At 41.1% G+C, this 22,158-nt stretch overlaps 1 protein-coding gene across 1 annotated transcript; it reads left to right on the top strand.

The window, feature by feature from the left end:
- The first annotated feature begins 4,190 nt into the window (after positions 1-4,190).
- On the top strand, positions 4,191-20,726 carry LOC118816082. The gene is made up of 13 exons (XM_036582591.1): positions 4,191-4,281; positions 5,126-5,287; positions 16,193-16,735; positions 17,021-17,128; positions 17,444-17,545; positions 17,765-17,866; positions 18,253-18,354; positions 18,545-18,646; positions 18,935-19,036; positions 19,253-19,354; positions 19,429-19,533; positions 19,680-19,769; positions 19,939-20,726. The coding sequence occupies exons 1-13, from the start codon at positions 4,191-4,193 to the stop codon at positions 20,724-20,726; spliced, it is 2,499 nt and encodes an 832-aa protein (XP_036438484.1).
- Positions 20,727-22,158: the final 1,432 nt, after the last annotated feature.

Here is a 22,158-nt window from a genome sequence, read left to right as displayed (position 1 = left end):
CCAGAGGTTGGATGTTAGCTGTGTCTTTCTCATCCAGGTCAGTGGACATTAGTGGTTTTATGGCTTCGGCCTCGGCTTCAGCCTCAGTCTGATCCAGTGAATATTCCGTTAAATCCCTGCTGGATTCAGGAATGTCTTCGCTGGTTTTAAGGTCCTCATGTAGAGGAGCTCCCGTCTTCTCCAACATCACAAAGGAAATAGTCTCCAAGCTGAGAGACACCAGACCTGCTGGGACGTGTGGAGCATGGCTCTCCTCCTCTCCCGCTGCTGGCTGTTGTCTTGCTTGGCTTTCCTCTGCTTTTTCTACATCCTTTATCTTTTCTTTTCTCTGTTGTCCCTTCGTTTTTCTTGTTCTCCACTGTTTCTTCTTCTTGATTTTGCCTCCGTCTTTCTTCACTTCATCTCCATTCGCCTTATTCTCTGTGTCTGAGTCGGACTGTTGGCCTCCGCAACACCAGAACAAGAGGCAGCTCATTGTGCTGCTGGTCTTCTCTGGCGCCTCAACACAGAATGATCTGAAGTGGCAGTTTGTGTGGAATTTATCTGCATCATAGACATTGTGACATCACAGTGTTATGATGTCATAAAGACAACATTCAACTCTGTAGGTGCTGCAGTTAAATAAATGTGAATAAATGTAAAAATGGCGTTTGTGTGTTAAATTATAAGAGATTTTTTCTCAACATCTTAACATTTGAAGCTTATTACATACTAAGGCTTATTATTCAGTGACTTTAGAGACTTCAATGCACACTAATGGGGCTTTTCTTGGGTTGTACAAGTGTGTAATAAAGCTTTGGCTTAGTAAGGGGTTCATTTCCCAGTCACCTACAGCTCAATACAAATGTATTAGGAAAACTGCTTTAAGCTGTTTGTTTTGGCAGTTAATGTGCTTTGACTGTACAACACTTTGTTACACTGTAATAAATACACAAACATAAATACAGTAAAAATTAAAAAGAACTGTTTTCAAAACTGTTCATTACTTCTCGCTGCTTTCCAGCCATCACATGCCTTTGTTCATTTTCATCAGCTGTACATCTGATTTGACATGATAACGCACCACATGATCATGTCAAACAACAATTTATACATTTGATTTCACTTGATTACATAATGTAGAGGAAAGAACCTCAGATCCCTAAACAAAGATGGACATATAGATATAAAAGAGAACATTTAACTAGTGGAGTAAATATGTTGCATTCAACTTTGTTGTTTACTTAATTTAACTGTCAAGTCACAAAGAAATTATGTTGCATGCAACTTACAACCTGTAACTACAGACCTGCCCACCTGTACGCATTTACACATCAGAGTACGCTGGTTTGATTTACCGTTCTATGCAAAAGCTGTTGATGTCTGTGAGTTCAGTTGTGCGGAGATTATCAGTGCTTACAGAACAGAACGACTGAATTTTGACTAGAAAGAGTGTAATTAGTCATGTTTAACTGGATTTAGTTCAGTCTAATATGTGAAATATTGAATAAAAGTCACTGTTTATATCTGGCACTGCTGGGACTTTGGTCTGTTCCGACTTAACAAATCCCCAAAAAACAAAATACTGTGATATTTATTATTTGTCTTGAACATTTCTTGAAGGTAGATATACAACCACATTTCCAAAAAAGTGGGAACGCTGTGTGAAATACAAATAAAAACAGAATGTAATGATGTGCAAATCATTTAAACCCTATATTTAATTGAAAGTAGTACAAAGACGTCACTCTAACGAAACTGAGAAACTGAGGCCGTTTTGAATCTGATGCCATCAACACATTTCAAAATAGCTGGAAGAGCGGCAACAAAAGACTGCTCAATATTGTGTGATGCTAAAAAACACCTGGTGGAACATCTCACAAATAATTGGTTTTATTTGCAGCAGGTCAGTGATAATAAATGGGTATAAAAAGAGCTTCTCAGAGAGGTGGGGAGTAAAGATGCTGACCACTCTGTGAAAGACACGGGCAACAGGACAAGAATAACATTTCTCAATGTACAATAGCAAAGAACTCGGAGATTCATCATCTATGGAACATTGTGTCATTAAAGATTCAGAGAATCCAGAAAAGCCTCTGTGTGCTAAGTACAAGGCTGAAAACCATTATTGGCTGACAGGAATCACTGCATGGGCTCAGAAACACTTCTGAAAACCACTGTCTGTGAACAAAGTTCCTCACTGCCTCCACAAACGCAAGAGTAGTATGAACGAGTGATTTATGACCCCCCACCCTGAGTGATTTATGCCCCATGATTTATGACCCCCTATGATTGACAGGCCAATATGATTGACAAGGTGTCTGTGTCCCCACCACCACCCCCCAAAAGTGTGTCTCTAGCCATGTGTCAAAGACGTCTGGTAGCTTTCACATAATTGTTTGATGTGAGTAAGTTTCCTGTATCGCTAGACTAACCGTCTGGAGACATTGGTAGTGGGTGATCTCAAAATGTTTAATGTAAGGCATTTTAAAGGTTTCATTTCAGATTGTGGATTTAAATTTCAAGGTGGGGGGGGCGATTTTGTGGTCATGATGCGGTAATCACGCCTATCAGCACGGGCCAATCAAACACAAAGGACTGCAACATGCGACGGCATGGGCGTGTCTTGAGAAAATGGCATATATAGCCGACCGAAAGTAACACATTTTCACCAGCGACCTTTCAGTTTGAAGCAACATAGCCTACGTTCTTGGTAAGTCTGTGTTCTACAGACTTTACCCAAATTTCTTGTAAGTAAATTTTGCAAGTATTTCAACAGTGTTTGAACTTTTTGCTTAAAAGGACTTCTTGGTCAAGGTGCATCTGAGCTTGAAACAGTCTTTGCTATTAGAAGCAGTGAGGGATTGTCTCAACTTGGTAAGTTTTTGTCATCGTTATTTATTTATTTTTTTCATTATTTGTAGTTGTTGATGTTCATCTAAATAATGCATACATTTCTGGCGTTACAGAATCTGCAAATACGTTGGATTATGAGAATCCTCTTGGTGAGTCAGCGGTTGTGTTATAGTGTTGTCTGTGTTAGTTGTTGAGGGGTTAATACTAATTCATATATTTTCTGTAGTAGGTTTAACCCTTTTGGTTGAAACAAGGGGGCTCTTAACATCACCCGGATTTGATGCTGTACCCAGTACTTCTGCGGGGTGTGAACCAGGTGGCATGGTAGACGAAATCACGTCTAGATCACCAGCGTTTAGGCCCAGTTCGACAAGTAGCCCTGAAGCATCACGGGACCGTGTGACTGACGATAATCCAGCTTTACGCGGGAAACATCCAAGGAAATGTCTGAGTGCAAATGACAAGACGGTTTCACATGGAAAGCACCTTAGGTTTGATGATGACCACAAATCTGTAGGTAAGAAAAATAAGTGGTGTCTATTCACCGCATTAAACCAACATTAGCAGTTGTGTGTAATGTTTTTCTTAAACTTTTGGAGATTTGCACGCCAGTGTCTGACCGATGTATGGTGAATGTGTACAGAGGGCTGTTGATCCTGATCTGGACATCGCTGGATGGTCTGATGAGTTGTTGGACACTTGGAACGAGAACAGCTTTTCAGAAAAGGTGGATGAAACAGTGGTTACCGGACCAAATAACAAAGTGTGTAACAAAGCCCAAACCCCACAGATGTGCTTCTGGATGTTGAGTTCATTGCGGTGAAGAATTAATATCAGACACCACACATGAATGTTACATACAGCCCATCAAATTACAGGAGCCCAGCAATTCGTACATCTTTTTTGACTTTGAAAGTCGATATAAAAAAGGCAAGCATGAGGCTAATTTTGTCTGGGCAATTACATTTGATGGCAGAGAGTTCACAGCAGAAGGGTCTGACTGTGTAGAACTACTCATCAAAGAGTTTAGACGGCCCAAGTATCAGGGTTACACATGGTTGGCACACAACGCAGCTGGTTTTGACAATTTCCTATTGCTGGAATATTTTTCTAAAGTGGGGATTGCTGTCAAGATCACAGTGATGGGGTGTAGACTGATCTCTATGTATGACGAAACGTACAAACAGCGCTACATAGACTCGTACTCATTCATCCCAATGCGTTTAGCCAAAACGGTGTCAGCATTAAATCTGTCATGTTCAGAGAAAGGGTATTTTCCACACAAATCTAATCTGAAACAAAGTGAAAACTATGTGGGCCCATACCCAGACAAGAGCTTTTACGGCTATGACACAATGAATGACAAAGACAGCAAGTTGTTCGATGAGTGGTACAGCACAGTCTCTGGCGGCGTGTTTGACTTCAAAAAGGAGTTGTATGTTTACGGTAGAAACGATGTTGTTTTACTACGAGAAGCATGTATTAAATATGGCGATGGGTTCATTCAGGGTACAAAGCAGGACCCGTTTAATATCACAACTTCAGCCTCGTGTTGCACGGCGGTGTACAAAACACATCTTCTTCCTAGAGATACACATAACAACACGTACATTAACCAACACAAGACATTCTCATATGTTTCCACTGAACGGCTCGAGTTTAAGAGTACAAGAGACGCTGACGTTCATCATGCCCTAACTCATGGGGAAATGAAGCTTGGTGCGTATTATATGGATGGGTATTATGAAAAGGGTGGTGTATGAAAAGCCTTAGTATTTAATGGCTGCATGCATCATGGTCATGAATGTCGTTACAACCCAAACCAGACCCATCCTATGTCAAAGGTGTTGTACGGCGAATTGCGAAAACAGTTTGACGGCAAGGTAGAGACACTTGTTCGTGCATGTGGTCTGGAGGTTGAAGTAATGTGGGAATGCCAGTGGGCCGATGCTAAGAGAAATGATTTGGATGTTGTAGCATTCTACGTACACAGCACCTGAAAGAGACGCACTCTTTGGGGGTAGAACTAATGCTTACAAACTGTACTACAAAAGCAAAAGACTGTGAGAAAATCTGACATTTGGACTTCACCAGTTTGTACCCATTCTGTCAGGCTAGGAAGAAATCCCCCGTAGGACCCCTCAAATAATCTTCAAAAATTTCAGACCCATTGTGGAATACTACGGACTTGTCAAGGCTACTGTGCATCCACCTAGAAAACCTCTACACCCTGTTTTACCGTATCGTTGTAATGGTAAATTAATGTTCCCGCTCTGCCGTACATGTGCAGAGCAGGAAAATCAACAATCAGAGCGAGTGCACAATGACGACGACAGGTCCATCACAGGGACATGGGTCAGTATTGAGTTACTGAAGGCTGTTGAGAAAGGGTTTGTGATTGCTAAAATCCATGAGGTGTGGCGTTTCCCAGACAGTTCAGAGACTTTGTTCTGTGAGTATGTCAAGACATTTTTACAGTACAAACAGGAAGCAAGCAGTTATCCAGCGCCTGCTGTCACAGAAGAAGAGAAGACAAAACACATCAGGGATTATTTTGAAAAGGAAAAGATTCAGATGAGTCTGAGAAGATAAGCCTTAACGCAGCACGCAGGTCTATTAACAAATTGCTGTTAAACAGTTTGTGGGGTCGTTTTTCAATCAGGGAAAACTTGCCAGCGTCTGAGTTGTTGACAGACCCTGAACAGTTTTCACAAAACATCTTTGGTGACGGATATGATGTTAAACACTTTTCATTTGTGTCGGACGCTACGGCGCTGATTCAGCGGTGTTATTCTGATGGTGACTATTGTCCAACTCGTGACATTAACATGTTTCTCGGTGCTTTTACAACAGCTCACACACGTTTAGAACTGGACAATCTGATGGACAGATTAGGTGACAGACTGTTGTATAGCGACACTGACAGTGTTATTTTTGTTTCCCGTGAAGGCGACTGGGAACCTCCTCTCGGCCCCTACTTAGGTGATTTGACAGATGAGATTGGTGGTGATTACATTGCAGAGTTCTGCTCGGGGGGCCTAAAACATACGGTTATCGTACAGCGACTGGTAAAACGTGCATGAAAGCCAAAGGTATCACCCTGAATTCTGACAACTCAAAACTTATCAGACTCCACACGCTGATTGGTCTTGTAGATCATTACGTGGTAAATCGCGATAGTAATCCACACATACTGGCTCGTGCAGACGGGATCGTGAGAAATAAAAAGAACCTCACACTGAAACACAAGTCAGTGGTGAAACGCTTTAAAGTTGTGTACAACAAGCAGGTCCTGTTGTCTGACTTTCCAACACTTCCTTATGGGTACTAAAGATGTCCATGACTATCGTGGGGTGCGAGAGGTTGACAGGTTTGATTTTAGATTACAACATCCTTGTTCATGTGTAATAAGTGGTCCATCAAATTCTGGAAAAACATATTTTGTAAAACAGTTGATTGAACGTGCTGATGAGTTGATTTCAAAGGAAATCGAAAACATAGTGTACGTTTATGATTGCTGGCAGCTGCTTCATGATGAAATGCAAAAAATAAGAAACATTCATTTTGTTCAAGTCCTCCCAACAACCCTAAATGATGACACACATCTACCGCTTAACAGAAATCATTTGTTGATTATTGATGATGTTATGAAAGATACTAGCAATAATGCTGAGGTAGAAAAGGTATTTACACAGTACGTACACCATCGAAACTGAAGCCCCATTTACCTAATACTAAATTTGTTTTTTCAAGGAAAATCTAGTAGGACCATTAGTTTGAACACGAATGACCTCATATTATTTAAAAATCCTAGAGACCACAATCAGGTCGGTGTGTTAGCTAGACAAATGTACCCCAGTAATGCAGAGTTGTTCATGGAGTGTTTTCAAAATGCTGTAAGAGATCCATTCGGCTACCTCATGATTGATTATAAAGCAAAGACTCCTGAAGAATTTCATCTCAGAACGGATCCGCTTTCAAACAGACCTGTTTACATTCAGAAAAAACGCAGATGGGTCAATATGTCAGACAGACTATGTAGAAACCGGTCACTTCTGTTTAAACCTCTATTTAAAGCTAATCCTGCGCAGAGACGTGTTATTTTACAAATGGAGTCTAATGATCTCATCTTAACTCTGTGTGAAATCGCTTTCAATGTGCTTAATGGGACTATAGCTCTCACACCGACGCAGTATTGCATGTCAAAGAAGAAGAAGTCTGAAATAAATTTTTTTTGCAGATAAAAAGGTTGGTGCATCCCGAAAGAAGAAAGCTTCTATCAGAAAGGAGGGGTTTTCCTCTTCCATTGTTGAGTGTTGCGCTACCATTTAGAACAAGTTTGATAACTGCCAAATGAATTGAAAGATATGGAGAATGCTGAAAAAATGCTTTTAGTACCACAACACCAGTTGGATAAGTTAAAGAGTGATAATCGGCGGGAGTCGATCAGACAAGTTGTAGAAAATGACCTGGACGTGTCTATATGAAATATTTTGAGCAGGAATGATCTTGATGCCCATGAGAAGGCCAAGCTGTACGCCGTCGTTTTGCAAAGATATTTAACCATTGCTAAACAGGGCGATATGGAGACCAGCACTTTAACACTGTCATTACCTCTGACAGACAATGTTAATAATAAGGAAACATATGTTCAGACTGATGACAGAAATGATGTAATCAGTGCTGTTCTCAGAAATGTACCCTCTCGAAGCAAGAAGAATGTTGAGTATGTTTTAGATTAAATGTCTAAGTCAAAAGACGCGTCTTCTTGGAACGAATCAGGAGAATTCGTTTTAAATGGACAACCAATCGCCGGGTCACATATTCTGGACTGGGTGAAAAGTATCACAGCACCGCACAGGGTTAGCGACGATCGTAGACCTCTGGGGTGGGCTGGGTTTCTAGAGGCCTTTGCTGTTTTGAATATACCACTTTCATTAAAAGTCTGATGATTATGCTGCTCCTGTGAAAGACGTTTCACAAACCCCCGCTAGCAGTGCTGAAACCCCCATGTTTATCTCACCCACTATAGACAGAAGAACCTGGGTAGACTTCTAATGTTGCTTTGTGGGGTGTTTTGTCATCGATGTTCTAGTACAGCGAGTGTACACTTCTTATGCGATCTACTGTTACACGCTATAGCTCTAGTCTCCAGCTGCACTCTTTATAACATGGTCTGCATTGGAAGTTGTAGTTATCGAGTATTTCCCTGTCTGAACGTTATCACTGTAGCTCGGATCGAGTCTCGCGTTTCTGGTGTATAACAAGAAGCAGAAGCCGACTTCCTAGTTTGTTTAACTGACGCCAGTGAGTTAGTCGCAGACGCTGTGCGCGGTAGTTCGCCTTAGACAATAGTGTATATTATCAACCTCACAGTAAACAGTAGATGACAGTTTTCAAACAATGTGAAACAAATATTTACATAGCCATGATAAAAAGAACAATATACATGTATGTACATAAATATGTAAATATATGTATAAAACAAAATAAACAAAGCCAACATTAGAAGTCTAACCATGTTCTTCTGTCTATAGTGGGTGAGATAAACATGGGGGTTTCAGCACTGCTAGCGGGGGTTTGTGAAACGTCTTTCACAGGAGCAGCATAATCATCAGACTTTTAATGAAAGTGGTATATTCAAAACAGCAAAGGCCTCTAGAAACCCAGCCCACCCCAGAGGTCTACGATCGTCGCTAACCCTGTGCGGTGCTGTGATACTTTTCACCCAGTCCAGAATATGTGACCCGGCGATTGGTTGTCCATTTAAAACAAATTCTCCTGATTCGTTCCAAGAAGATGCGTCTTTTGACTTAGACATTTAATCTAAAACATACTCAACATTCTTCTTGCTTCGAGAGGGTACATTTCTGAGAACAGCACTGATTACATCATTTCTGTCATCAGTCTGAACATATGTTTCCTTATTATTAACATTGTCTGTCAGAGGTAATGACAGTGTTAAAGTGCTGGTCTCCATATCGCCCTGTTTAGCAATGGTTAAATATCTTTGCAAAACAACGGCGTACAGCTTGGCCTTCTCATGGGCATCAAGATCATTCCTGCTCAAAATATTTCATATAGACACGTCCAGGTCATTTTCTACAACTTGTCTGATCGACTCCCGCCGATTATCACTCTTTAACTTATCCAACTGGGGTTGTGGTACCAAAACCATTTTTTCAGCATTCTCCATATCTTTCAGTTTATTTGACAGTTATCAAACTTGTTCTGAATGGTAGCGTAACACTCAACAATGGAAGAGGAAAACCCCTCCTTTCTGATAGTAGCTTTCTTCTTTCGGGATGCACCAACCTTTTTATCTGCAAAAAAAAATTATTTCAGACTTCTTCTTCTTTAACATGCAATACTGCGTCGGTGTGAGAGCTATAGTCCCATTAAGCACATTGAAAGCGATTTCACACAGAGTTAAGATGAGATCATTAGACTCCATTTGTAAAATAACACGTCTCTGCGCAGGATTAGCTTTAAATAGAAGTTTAAATGGAATTGACCAGTTTCTACATAGTCTGTCTGACATATTGACCCATCTGCGTTTTTTCTGAATGTAAACAGGTCTGTTTGAAAGCGGATCCGTTCTGAGATGAAATTCTTCAGGAGTCTTTGCTTTATAATCAATCATGAGGTAGCCAAATGGATCTCTTGCAGCATTTTGAAAACACTCCATGAACAACTCTGCATTACCGGAGTACATTTGTCTAGCTAACACACCGACCTGATTGTGGTCACTAGGATTTTTAAATAATATGAGGTCATTTGTGTTCAAACTAATGATCCTACTAGATTTTCCTTGAAAAAAAACAAATTTAGTATTAGGTAAATGGCGCTTCAGTTTCGATGGTGTACGTACTGTGTAAATACTTTTTCTACCTCAGCATTATTGCTAGCATCTTTCATAACATCAATAATCAACAAATGATTTCTGTTAAGCGGTAGATGTGTGTCATCATTTAGGGTTGTTGGTATCCCTTGAACAAAATGAATGTTTCTTATGTTTTGCATTTCATCATGAAGCAGCTGCCAGCAATCATAAACGCACACTATGTTTTCGATTTCCTTTGAAATCAACTCATCAGCACGTTCAATCAGCTGTTTTACAAAATATGTTTTTCCAGAATTTGATGGACCACTTATTACACATGAACAAGGATGTTGTAATCTAAAATCAAACCTGTCAACCTCTCGCACCCCACGATAGTCATGGACATCTTTAGTACCCATAAGGAAGTGTTGAAAAGTCAGACAACAGGACCTGCTTGTTGTACACAACTTTAAAGCGTTTCACCACTGACTTGTGTTTCAGTGTGAGGTTCTTTTAATTTCTCACGATCCCGTCTGCACGAGCCAGTATGTGTTGACTACTATCGCGATTTACCACGTAATGATCTACAAGACCAATCAGCGTGTGGAGTCTGATAAGTTTTGAGTTGTCAGAATTCAGGGTGATACCTTTGGCTTTCATGCACGTTTTACCGGTCGCTGTATGATAACCGTATGTTTTAGGCCCCCCGAGCAGAACTCTGCAATGTAATCACCACCAATCTCATCTGTCAAATCACCTAAGTAGGGGCCGAGAGGAGGTTCCCAGTCGCCTTCACGGGAAACAAAAATAACACTGTCAGTGTCGCTATACAACAGTCTGTCACCTAATCTGTCCATCAGATTGTCCAGTTCTAAACGTGTGTGAGCTGTTGTAAAAGCACCGAGAAACATGTTAATGTCACGAGTTGGACAATAGTCACCATCAGAATAACACCGCTGAATCAGCGCCGTAGCGTCCGACACAAATGAAAAGTGTTTAACATCATATCCGTCACCAAAGATGTGTTGTGAAAACTGTTCAGGGTCTGTCAACAACTCAGACGCTGGCAAGTTTTCCCTGATTGAAAAACGACAAACTGTTTAACAGCAATTTGTTAATAGACCTGCGTGCTGCGTTAAGGCTTATCTTCTCAGACTCACCTGAATCTTTTCCTTTTCAAAATAATCCCTGATGTGTTCTGCCTTCTCTTCTTCTGTGACAGCATGCGCTGGATAACTGCTTGCTTCCTGTTTGTACTGTAAAAATGTCTTCACATACTCACAGAACAAAGTCTGTCTGGGAAACGCCACACCTCATGGATTTTAGCAATCACAAACCCTTTCTCAACAGCCTTCAGTAACTCAATACTGACCCATGTCCCTGTGATGGACCTGTCGTCGTCATTGTGCACTCGCTCTGATTGTTGATTTTCCTGCTCTGCACATGTACGGCAGAGCGGGAGCATTCATTTACCATTACAACGATACGGTAAAACAGGGTGTAGAGGTTTTCTAGGTGGATGCACGGTAGCCTTGACAAGTCCGTAGTATTCCACAATGAGTCTGAAATTTTTGAAAATGATTTGAGTGGTCCTACGGGGGATTTCTTCCTAGCCTGACAGAATGGGTACAAACTGGTGAAGTCCAAATATCAGATTTTTTCAGTCTTTTGCTTTTGTAGTACAGTTTGTAAGCATTAGTTCTACCCCCAAAGAGTGCGTCTCTTTCAGGTGCTGTGTATGTAGACATAAATGCTACAACATCCAAATCATTTCTCTTAGCATCGGCCCACTGGCATTCCCACATTACTTCAACCTCCAGACCACATGCACGAACAAGTGTCTCTACCTTGCTGACAAACTGTTTTCGCAATTCGCCGTACAACACCTTTGACATAGGATGGGTCTGGTTTGGGTTGTAACGACATTCATGACCATGATGCATGCAGCCATTAAATACTAAGGCTTTTCATACACCACCCTTTTCATAATACCCATCCATATAATACGCACCAAGCTTCATTTCCCCATGAGTTAGGGCATGATGAACGTCAGCGTCTCTTGTACTCTTAAACTCGAGCCGTTCAGTGGAAACATATGAGAATGTCTTGTGTTGGTTAATGTACGTGTTGTTATGTGTATCTCTAGGAAGAAGATGTGTTTTGTACACCGCCGTGCAACACGAGGCTGAAGTTGTGATATTAAACGGGTCCTGCTTTGTACCCTGAATGAACCCGTCGCCATATTTAATACATGCTTCTCGTAGTAAAACAACATCGTTTCTACCGTAAACATACAACTCCTTTTTGAAGTCAAACACGCCGCCAGAGACTGTGCTGTACCACTCATCGAACAACTTGCTGTCTTTGTCATTCATTGTGTCATAGCCGTAAAAGCTCTTGTCTGGGTATGGGCCCACATAGTTTTCACTTTGTTTCAGATTAGATTTGTGTGGAAAATACCCTTTCTCTGAACATGACAGATTTAATGCTGACACCGTTTTGGCTAAACGCATTGGGATGAATGAGTACGAGTCTATGTAGCGCTGTTTGTACGTTTCGTCATATATAGAGGTCAGTCTACACCCCATCATTGTGATCTTGACAGCAATCCCCACTTTAGAAAAATATTCCAGCAATAGGAAATTGTCAAAACCAGCTGCGTTGTGTGCCAAACATGTGTAACCCTGATACTTGGGCCGTCTAAACTCTTTGATGAGTAGTTCTACACAGTCAGACCCTTCTGCTGTGAACTCTCTGCCATCAAATGTAATTGCCCAGACAAAATTAGCCTCATGCTTGCCTTTTTTATATCGGGATTCAAAGTCAAAAAAGATGTACGAATTGCTGGGCTCCTGTAATTTGATGGGCTGTATGTAACATTCATGTGTGGTGTCTGATATTAATTCTTCACCGCAATGAACTCAACATCCAGAAGCACATCTGTGGGGTTTGGGCTTTGTTACACACTTTGTTATTTGGTCCGGTAACCACTGTTTCATCCACCTTTTCTGAAAAGCTGTTTTCGTTCCAAGTGTCCAACAACTCATCAGACCATCCAGCGATGTCCAGATCAGGATCAACAGCCCTCTGTACACATTCACCATACACCGGTCGGACACTGGCGTGCAAATCTCCAAAAGTTTAAGAAAAACATTACACACAACTGCTAATGTTGGTTTAATGCTGTGAATAGACACCACTTATTTTTCGTACCTACAGATTTGTGGTCATCATCAAACCTAAGGTGCTTTCCATGTGAAACCGTCTTGTCATTTGCACTCAGACATTTCCTTGGACGTTTCCCGTGTGAAGCTGGATTATCGTCAGTCGCCCCGTGATGCTTCAGGGCTACCTGTCGAACTGGGCCTAAACGCTGGCGATCTAGACGTGATTTCGTCTACCACACCACGTGGTTCACACCCCGCAGAAGTACTGAGTACAGCATCAAATCCGGGTGGTGTTAAGAGCCCCGTTGTTTCAACCAAACGGGTTAAACCTACTACAGAAAATATATGAATTAGTATTAACCCCTCAACAACTAACACAGACAACACTATAACACAACCGCTGACTCACCAAGAGGATTCTCATAATCCAACGTATTTGCAGATTCTGTAACGACAGAAATGTGTGCATTATTTAGATGAACAACAACAACTACAAATAATGAAAAAATAAATAAATAACGATGACAAAAACTTACCAAGTTGAGACAATCCCTCAATGCTTCTAATAGCAAAGACTGTTTCAAGCTCAGATGCACCTTGACCAAGAAAGTCCTTTTAAGCAAAAAGTTCAAACACTGTTGAAATACTTGCAAAATTTACTTACAAGAAATTTGGGTAAAGTCTGTAGAACACAGACTTACCAAGAACGTAGGCTATGTTGCTTCAAACTGAAAGGTCGCTGGTGAAAATGTGTTACTTTCGGTCGGCTATATATGCCATTTTCTCAAGACACGCCCATGCCGTCGCATGTTGCAGTCCTTTGTGTTTGATTGGCCCGTGCTGATAGGCGTGATTACTGCATCATCACCACAAACCCCCCCCCCCCCCCCTTGAAATTTAAAACCACAATCTGAAATTAAACCTTTAAAATGCCTTACATTAAATATTTTGAGATCACCCACTACCAATGTCTCCAGACGGTTAGTCTAGCGATACAGGAAACTTACTCACATCAAACAATTTTGTGAAAGCTACCAGACGTCTTTGACACATGGCTAGAGACACACTTTTGGGGGGTGGTGGTGGGGACACAGACACCTTGTCAATCATATTGGCCTGTCAATTATAGGGGGTCATAAATCATGGGGCATAAATCACTCAGGGTGGGGGGTCATAAATCACTCGTTCATACTACTCTTGCGTTTGTGGAGGCAGTGAGGAACTTTGTTCACAGACAGTGGTTTTCAGAAGTGTTTCTGAGCCCATGCAGTGATTCCTGTCAGCCAATAATGGTTTTCAGCCTTGGACTTAGCACACAGAGGCTTTTCTGGATTCTCTGAATCTTTAATGACACAATGTTCCATAGTTGATGAATCTCCAAGTTCTTTGCTATTGTACATTGAGAAATGTTATTCTTGTCCTGTTGCCCGTGTCTTTCACAGAGTGGTCAGCATCTTTACTCCCCACCTCTCTGAGAAGCTCTTTTTATACCTGTGGCATGCGCCCGCCTCCTGCCGGCTCTCGTGGCCGTCTTCGTCGGGGCCCGAACACCCAGCGGCGACGAACCTCGGCCGCGACGGCAGGGAGAGAGCCGTGAGTGGGGAGGGGGCGGAGCAACGAGAGGCACCAGGGGAAGGAGCGAGTCCCGAGCTTTTTAAAAGAGCTGAGAGGGAACGGAGCGAGAGAAAGGGACGAGCAGCAGCAGCAAAAGACTGAGGAGCTGAAAAGCTTATTTTGAAGAAGGACTGAAAAGTCTGGCTGAAGCCACTGAAAAGTGGACAGCCTAGCATAGAGCACAGTTTGGCTGTTTGAGTTGTTTATTTTGTGGTGTGAATAAAAGAAATATGGCTGCTGCACTGAACCCTGCCTCCAGCGTGTTCCTTGAGCCCAGGGTAGCACGTGCCGTGCTACAATATCCATTTATATCACTGACCAGCTGCAAATAAATCCAATTATTTGTGAGATGTTCCACCAGGTGTTTTTTAGCATCACACAATATTGACCAGTCTTTTGTTGCCGCTCTTCCAGCTATTTTGAAATGTGTTGCTGGCATCAGATTCAAAACGGCCTCAGTTTCTCAGTTTCTTTAGAGTGACGTCTTTGTACTACTTTCAATTAAATATAGGGTTTAAATGATTTGCACATCATTACATTCTGTTTTTATTAGTATTTCACACAGCGTCCCAACTTTTTTGGAAATGTGGTTGTATATCTACCTTCTGACTCGTTCTCTTCTTTTTCAATAATAAAGGGGATATTTTTATTTGTTAGGATAGCAGTAGCCCTACTACTGGACTTAGCATCAGGATACTTGATATTTTCAAGACAAATAATAAATATCACAGTATTTTGTTTTTTGGGGATTTGTTAAGTCGGAACAGACCAAAGTCCCAGCAGTGCCACATATAAACAGTGATTTTTATTCAATATTTCACATATTAGACTGAACTAAATCCAGTTGAACAGGACTAATTACGCTCTTTCTAGTGAAAATTCAGTCGTTCTGTTCTGTAAGCACTGATAATCTTAGCACAACTGAACTCACAGACATCAACAGCTTTGTGCATAGAGTGGTAAATCAAACCAGCGTACTCTGATGTGTAAATGCGTACAGGTGGGCAGGTCTGTAGTTACAGGTTGTAAGTTGCATGCAACATAATTTCTTTGTAACTTGACAGTTAAATTACGTAAACAACAAAGTTGAATGCAACATATTTACTCCACTAGTTAAATGTTGTTTTTCATATCTATATGTCCATCTTTGTTTAGGGATCTGAGGTTCTTTCCTCTACATTATGTAATCAAGTGAAATCAAATGTATAAAATGATGTTGTTTGACATGATCATGTGGTGCGTTATCATGTCAAATCAGATGTACAGCTGATGAAAATGAACAAAGGCATGTGATGGCTGGAAAGCAGCGAGAAGTAAGGAACAGTTTTGAAAACAGTTCTTTTTCATTTTTACTGTATTTATGTTTGTGTATTTATTACAGTGTAATAACGTGTTGTACAGTCAAAGCACATTAACTGACAAAACAAACAGCTTAAAGCAGTTTTGGTAATACATTTGTATTGAGCTGTAGGTGACGGGGAAATGAACCCCTTACTAAGCCAAAGCTTTATTACACACTTGTACAACCCAAGAAAAGCCCCATTAGTGTGCATTGAAGTCCCTAAAGTCACTGAATAATAAGCCTTAGTATGTAATAAGCTTCAAATGTTAAGATGTTGAAAAAAAACTCATAATTCAACACACAAACGCCATTTTTACATTTATTCACATTTATTTAACTGCAGCACCTACAGAGTTGAATGTTGTCTTTATGACATCATAACACTGTGATGTCATAATGTCTATGATGCAGATACATTCCACACAAACTGCCACTTCAGATCATTCTGTGTTGAGGCGCCAGAGAAGACCAGCAGCACAATGAGCTGCCTCTTGTTCTGGTGTTGCGGAGGCCAACAGTCCGACTCGGACACAGAGAATAAAGCGAATGGAGATGAAGTGAAGAAAGGTGGAGGCAAAATCAAGACGAAGAAAAAGTGGAGAACAAGAAAAACGAAGGGACAACAGAGAAAAGAAAAGATAAAGGAAGTAGAAAGAGCAGAGGAAAGCCAAGCAAGCCAACAGCCAGCAGCGGGAGAGGAGGAGAGCCATGCTCCACACGTCCCAGCAGGTCTGGTGTCTCTCAGCTTGGAGACTATTTCCTCTGTGATGTTAGAGAAGACGGGAGCTCCTCTACATGAGGACCTTAAAACCAGCGAAGACATTCCTGAATCCAGCAGGGATTTAACGGAATATTCACTGGATCAGACTGAGGCTGAAGCCGAGGCCGAAGCCATAAAACCACTAATGTCCACTGACCTGGATGAGAAAGACGCAGCTAACATCCAACCTCTGGGTAAGAAATGGACGTTAATATCTGCCAAAATAGAAAACAGAACTAATAACAGGAATAAAAACCACTGATAATAATGCTCAGATGAATTAGTCCAGCTCTGACCACCAAACATCCACATAAACATGCAATTATCAATATCACTAAAGTTTCACAACTACTATCAATATATTTCATAAAACAACCCTTGAAAATGGAAAATCATTAAGTCACTAATAGTCATTAATAACTGATATCATGAAAATGTCAAAGCTGGAGATCTGACAGTATCTATTCCTGTGAAAACAGAGAGTGAGAAGTTGAACATGACAGCTGCTGAAGTCGAGGCCGAGGCCATCCAGGAGCTGATGGACATTCATCTGGATGAGACGGAGGAAATGGTGGAGAAACATCTGGGTAAGTTCAGGAACTGAGCTGATGGTGTGATGATAAAACAGCAGAACCGCTGATATTCAATTAATATAAAAGCAGGACTTAATAAGAAAACTAATAAGCAGAGGTCATTAAAGACCGAATGGACACTGACCTTCAGGACACAGAGACCGAAAATCTGGGTTAGAAATGACCATAACAAGCTACCAATCACAGAGATCTCACTGTAAAAATATGAATTCATAAAGATATACTGCAATATATTTGTTCATACTTCTAAAATAAAGCTGTTCACATGGTTATTGATCTCGATTGTTGTGATATTTATTGATGTTAAAGCAGGAGACGAGATGTTTGAGGCGACCCTCACTGACGCTGAGGTTGAAGCCGTTAAACAGCTGATGCTCCTTTTCGTCGACAGGATCGAAGCAGAATCGATGGGTAAGAAATAGAGATTAATAATACATAATAAAAGCAAAATGATATACTGAATAATAAATGCTTAATAAAACTATTAACATGAAGTTCATGACACGTCTATTATAGAAAGGCATTCACAGATTCCTTCACTTTAGCTTCACTATTGAGAAGTAATACTAACTGTTGGTGACGTTTCATCAAGAATTCAGAGAAAACTGTCTCACTTTTTCTTTGAATTAGGATGTGAAGTGATGGATGTTACAGACACTGAGCCTGAAGCCCCGACGCTCACCATGCAGGCTTATTTGGATGAAGTGGACACACCTGATGACCGTCCTCTGGGTGAGTAGTGCAGATTAACACTAGATATCATGAAGAAAATCACAGCTGAACTCTTAAAATGTGAAAATGACATTTTTCTCTTTTTTGTAAGAGCAAAAGCTGAAACTATTTCATGATAAAACAAGAAAACATGACATGAAGGTGGATGTTGAACCTCTTACTGAAGGTACTAAACATCCAACACACACAACAAACTTTAGAGTCCTGAGTGCTGAACCACTGAGAGAGTCAGATCAAAGACATACAGATCAGCGACTGAGGACCAGCACTACAGCAGAAACACTGAACTCTCTGAATCTGTAAACTCTGAGCTCCAGGTGAGATTATACTGGGGAAACGCTCGGCTCTTCATTTCTGTAATTGTGGATATTTAATTCATGTTACAGTAGAAGAGGAGATCCTTGAGGTGACGGACACAGACGGTGAAGCTGAGGGGATAAAAGAACAAATGGACACTGACCTTCAGGACACAGAGACCGACAATCTGGGTAAGAACGAAAACCATAACAAGCTAAAAATCAATGAGATAATACTATAATAATATTAATTCATAATAATATTATTATTATATTATTATTATTCATTATTTCTAAAGATATTCATACATCTAAAAAAAAGCTGTTTATATGGTTATTGGTTATGGTATTTTAATTATTGTGATATTTATTTATATTAAAGCAGGAGACGAGATGTTTGAGGCGACCCTCACTGACGCTGAGGTTGAAGCCGTTAAACAGCTGATGCTCCTTTTCGTCGACAGGATCGAGGCAGAATCGCTGGGTAAGAAATACAAATTAATAGTACATAATAAACACAAAATGACACTGATTTAAAAAAATATATTGATTTATAAAAGTATACTGAATAATAAATGCTTAATAAAACTATTCACATGACATTCAAGACACTTGTAGTATTACAGTCCTCCAGCGCTAAAGAAAGGCATCAGCTCAGTCACTGATTCCTTCACTTTACCATCACTATTATATTATAGAGCAGTAATATTAGCTTTTGGGGATGTTTAATCAAGAATTTATAGAAAATTCTGTTCCTGTTTCTTTGAATCAGGATGTGAAGTGATGAGCTCTGCAGATGCTGAGGCTGAAGCTTCTGGACTCAACATGCAGACTCACCTGGATGAAACTGACCCATCTAACGACCATCGTCTGGGTGAGTAGAGCAAATAAACACTAGATATCATGAAGAAAATCACAGTTAAACTGTTAAAAAGGTAAAACAGGATTTAATATAACAATATCAGCTCCTCCTCCTCCAACCACCATCTTCAGCTTTCACCAACTAATAATACATAATATTGCATACATAATACCAAATATCTGACTTACATCAGGATTTAATGAGTGATTCTGTCTCCTGCATGAAAAGATGTGGAAAAGACGTCTGATGAAGAAGCAGATTGGAAGACCATTGAAAGTCTGATGGCAGATCTACTGAATGATGTCCAGAGATCAGTTGACCACAGTCTTGGTGAGTAAAATCAAAACATATATTGAGGACATAAGAAGCTGTACAGCTGCTAATTCTTTCAACATCTGAAGCAGGAAATGAGATTCCCAAGGAGGCTGATGAAGAAGTCAAGGCTGATGACCTTAAACTGATGGACGTTCAGCTGGATGAGGCAGAGACTACTGTCCAACAAGCTCTTGGTGAGTAATAGAAACCATAATTTGTTAAGAATGGAGCAGTTAAACTCTGGCTAAGAAACCAAAAGACCATCTTCAAATGTCACAAGAACCTTCAAAAACTGAAATAATCAAATCTCTTTTTTACTGGAAAATCCGTTTTATTGCAGGAAAAGATGTGGAAATGACGGCTGATCCCGAACCCATTAAAAGCTGGGCTGATATCGTGGATGAGACTGAAAGAAACATCAACCAGTCTGGTGAGTAAAATGTCCAGATGGCACTGATCTGATACGGGTGTCTGTGTTTGTAATTAAACAAACATGTTAACAACTTTCATCCTTTAAATATTAGTCAGAAAGTCTTTGTTCCAGGTTAGATTATTGGAGATGAGCTTTGTTGCTGATGTCTCTGATTTTTTTCTACCAGCTGAAATAGAAGACCTGAAGAAAGACGCTCCTGTGAATGAGACCAAAACAGACCAACATCAGAAGAACACCAGGAGAGGAACACGCGGCAAGGGTCGAACAATAAACTATATAAAGGACAAAGAAGAGAGACAAAATGAAGGACATGAAGAGGAGAACAGCAGAAGAACATCAGACAGAGGCATCCGAGTGGGAGCTGTAGACCAGAGACATCAACCAGGATATGGAAAGACTAGAACACAGTCTGAGAACGTAGGAACCTGTGGAAGAGCACCGGAAACTGTTCCTCATCAGCAGAGGAGGGGACAGAGAAATCATTGGACACGAGAACATCTGCAGAAGAGTCTGCAAGCCCCTCCTGAGGAGAAGAGTGCTCCACAGAAAGACATCAGAAAGAAGGGAGAACATCTGAGAACATCTAGACCAGCAGAAAACCAGAGAGACAGAGGAGCCCATTCAGTCAGACAGAGAATGGATGAGTCTCGCTGGAGAGGAGCTGCCCAGTGCTGGCAGAGAGAGCACAGAGTCCAGAGGAGTGACGCTCCACAACCTCCTTCACGCAACGGAGGACGTGTGAGCGAAAGAGGAAGGAGAGGACATCCTGCTCAGTCTGCACCTTCACGCACTGACAGAAATGACCGGACCGTGAGAAAACCGCACTGGTGGCAGCACGATGACCGCTCTGTAGAGTCTGATGACGGACAGACTGGAGAGAGACACCACCATAAGAAATACAGGAATGAGAACAGGCAGTGGAAGAGTGGAAGAAGAACCAACACTTCATACTGACCACTGAAAAAAACCTTTAGAGCAGCCTGAGAAGTAAGTCAGTGGAGACATCAACAAGAATTTGGAAAAAGGAGAACACAGTCAGAGAACGCAGGAACCTGTGAAAGAGCACCTGAATCTGATCCTCATCAGTAGAGGAGGGCACAGAGAAAGGAGGAGAGGAGAGAAATATGTTATTTGAAAGCAGGACATCTGCAGAAGCATCACCAAACCCCTCCTGAGGAAAAGAGTGCTCCACAGAAAGACTGCAGAAAGAACAGAGAACAAGCAGATGGAAAGAGAAGAACTCGGCTAGAGAACTCCCGAACCTGTGAAAGAGCACCTGATCCTCATCAGCAGAGAAGGGCTCAGAGAAAAGAGGAGAGGAGAGAGACGCTCCACTGGAAAGAAGATCATCTACAGAAGACTCTACAAGCCCCTCCTGAGGAAAAGAGTGCTCCACAGAAGAATACAGACTATTAACTCCACTTCTATGCTACAGCCAATCAAATCCATCTCTTGAACAGCGATCCCACCAGAGAGAAACCAGCAGAACAACACCTTTAAACCTCTAACACCAATAAAAGACTTGCCGCTCTCCCTATTGGAGCCTCTTTTATTCACTCTGGGATCCTCTACACTCCTGTGTTTGCTGATAAGGGTGGACAATATTTAGCATTATCGTGAAAAATTATGTCACATTATGTCGCAAAATGTTTTTCTATGTTGTGTTGGGAGCTGTTTTTATTTTCTAGTTTTCTGTTCTTTTTCCTTGTTTTACTCTATTACTGTTTATTGTTTAGAGAAGTCAACTGTGTTCCGTCCAAATGGCCTTAACAACAACCCCTAAGGATGATTTGGCCTTCTGGGACAGAACACTCAGTTCACGACACTGAGGCATTTACAGTAGTATCTGAGTCCCTGAGAAAGCCGACTCCAACAGGATCTAAGGCTCTGAGAACACTGACTTCTGCTTATGATATTACTAAGGGTCATGGGGGGAGTGGTTGGTGGGGAGTCAATGGGAGAGTATAAAAGCTGTGTCTGAGCTTCTGTTCAGACTGGGTGAAGATGGGCAGAGATGGCAGAGAACATAACACTCTTTTCTGTGAACTCTGGTTTCCTGAATATCTTCCATAGCAAGATCAAAGACTTCCATCAATGTTGACGAGGATGGGATCAGGTCCAACTCCTTTTTTGACTGCAGCAAAAGGTGAGCCCTGAGACGAAAAGAGCTTAAATGCCAAACAGAAGAGGTTCAGTTTGTGTTTTGTCTTGTGTTTTGTGTTTTGGTCAGTGACTATGGTCACACGAGTCATAGGCAGTGAAGTTAGCCATAGAAGTCCTATCGATTTTGGGTTCTGTAATAGTTGGTTGTGAGGAGTCGGCACAACGCCGTTTGTGGTTCCGTCATTATGAGGGGTAGTTCATGGGTTATTTCTGTGGGACAAGG

This window comes from Colossoma macropomum, unplaced genomic scaffold (assembly GCF_904425465.1).
Source record: "Colossoma macropomum unplaced genomic scaffold, Colossoma_macropomum, whole genome shotgun sequence".
NCBI classification, from domain to species: Eukaryota; Metazoa; Chordata; class Actinopteri; order Characiformes; family Serrasalmidae; genus Colossoma; species Colossoma macropomum.
This window is presented reverse-complemented; position numbering and strand designations above follow the sequence as displayed.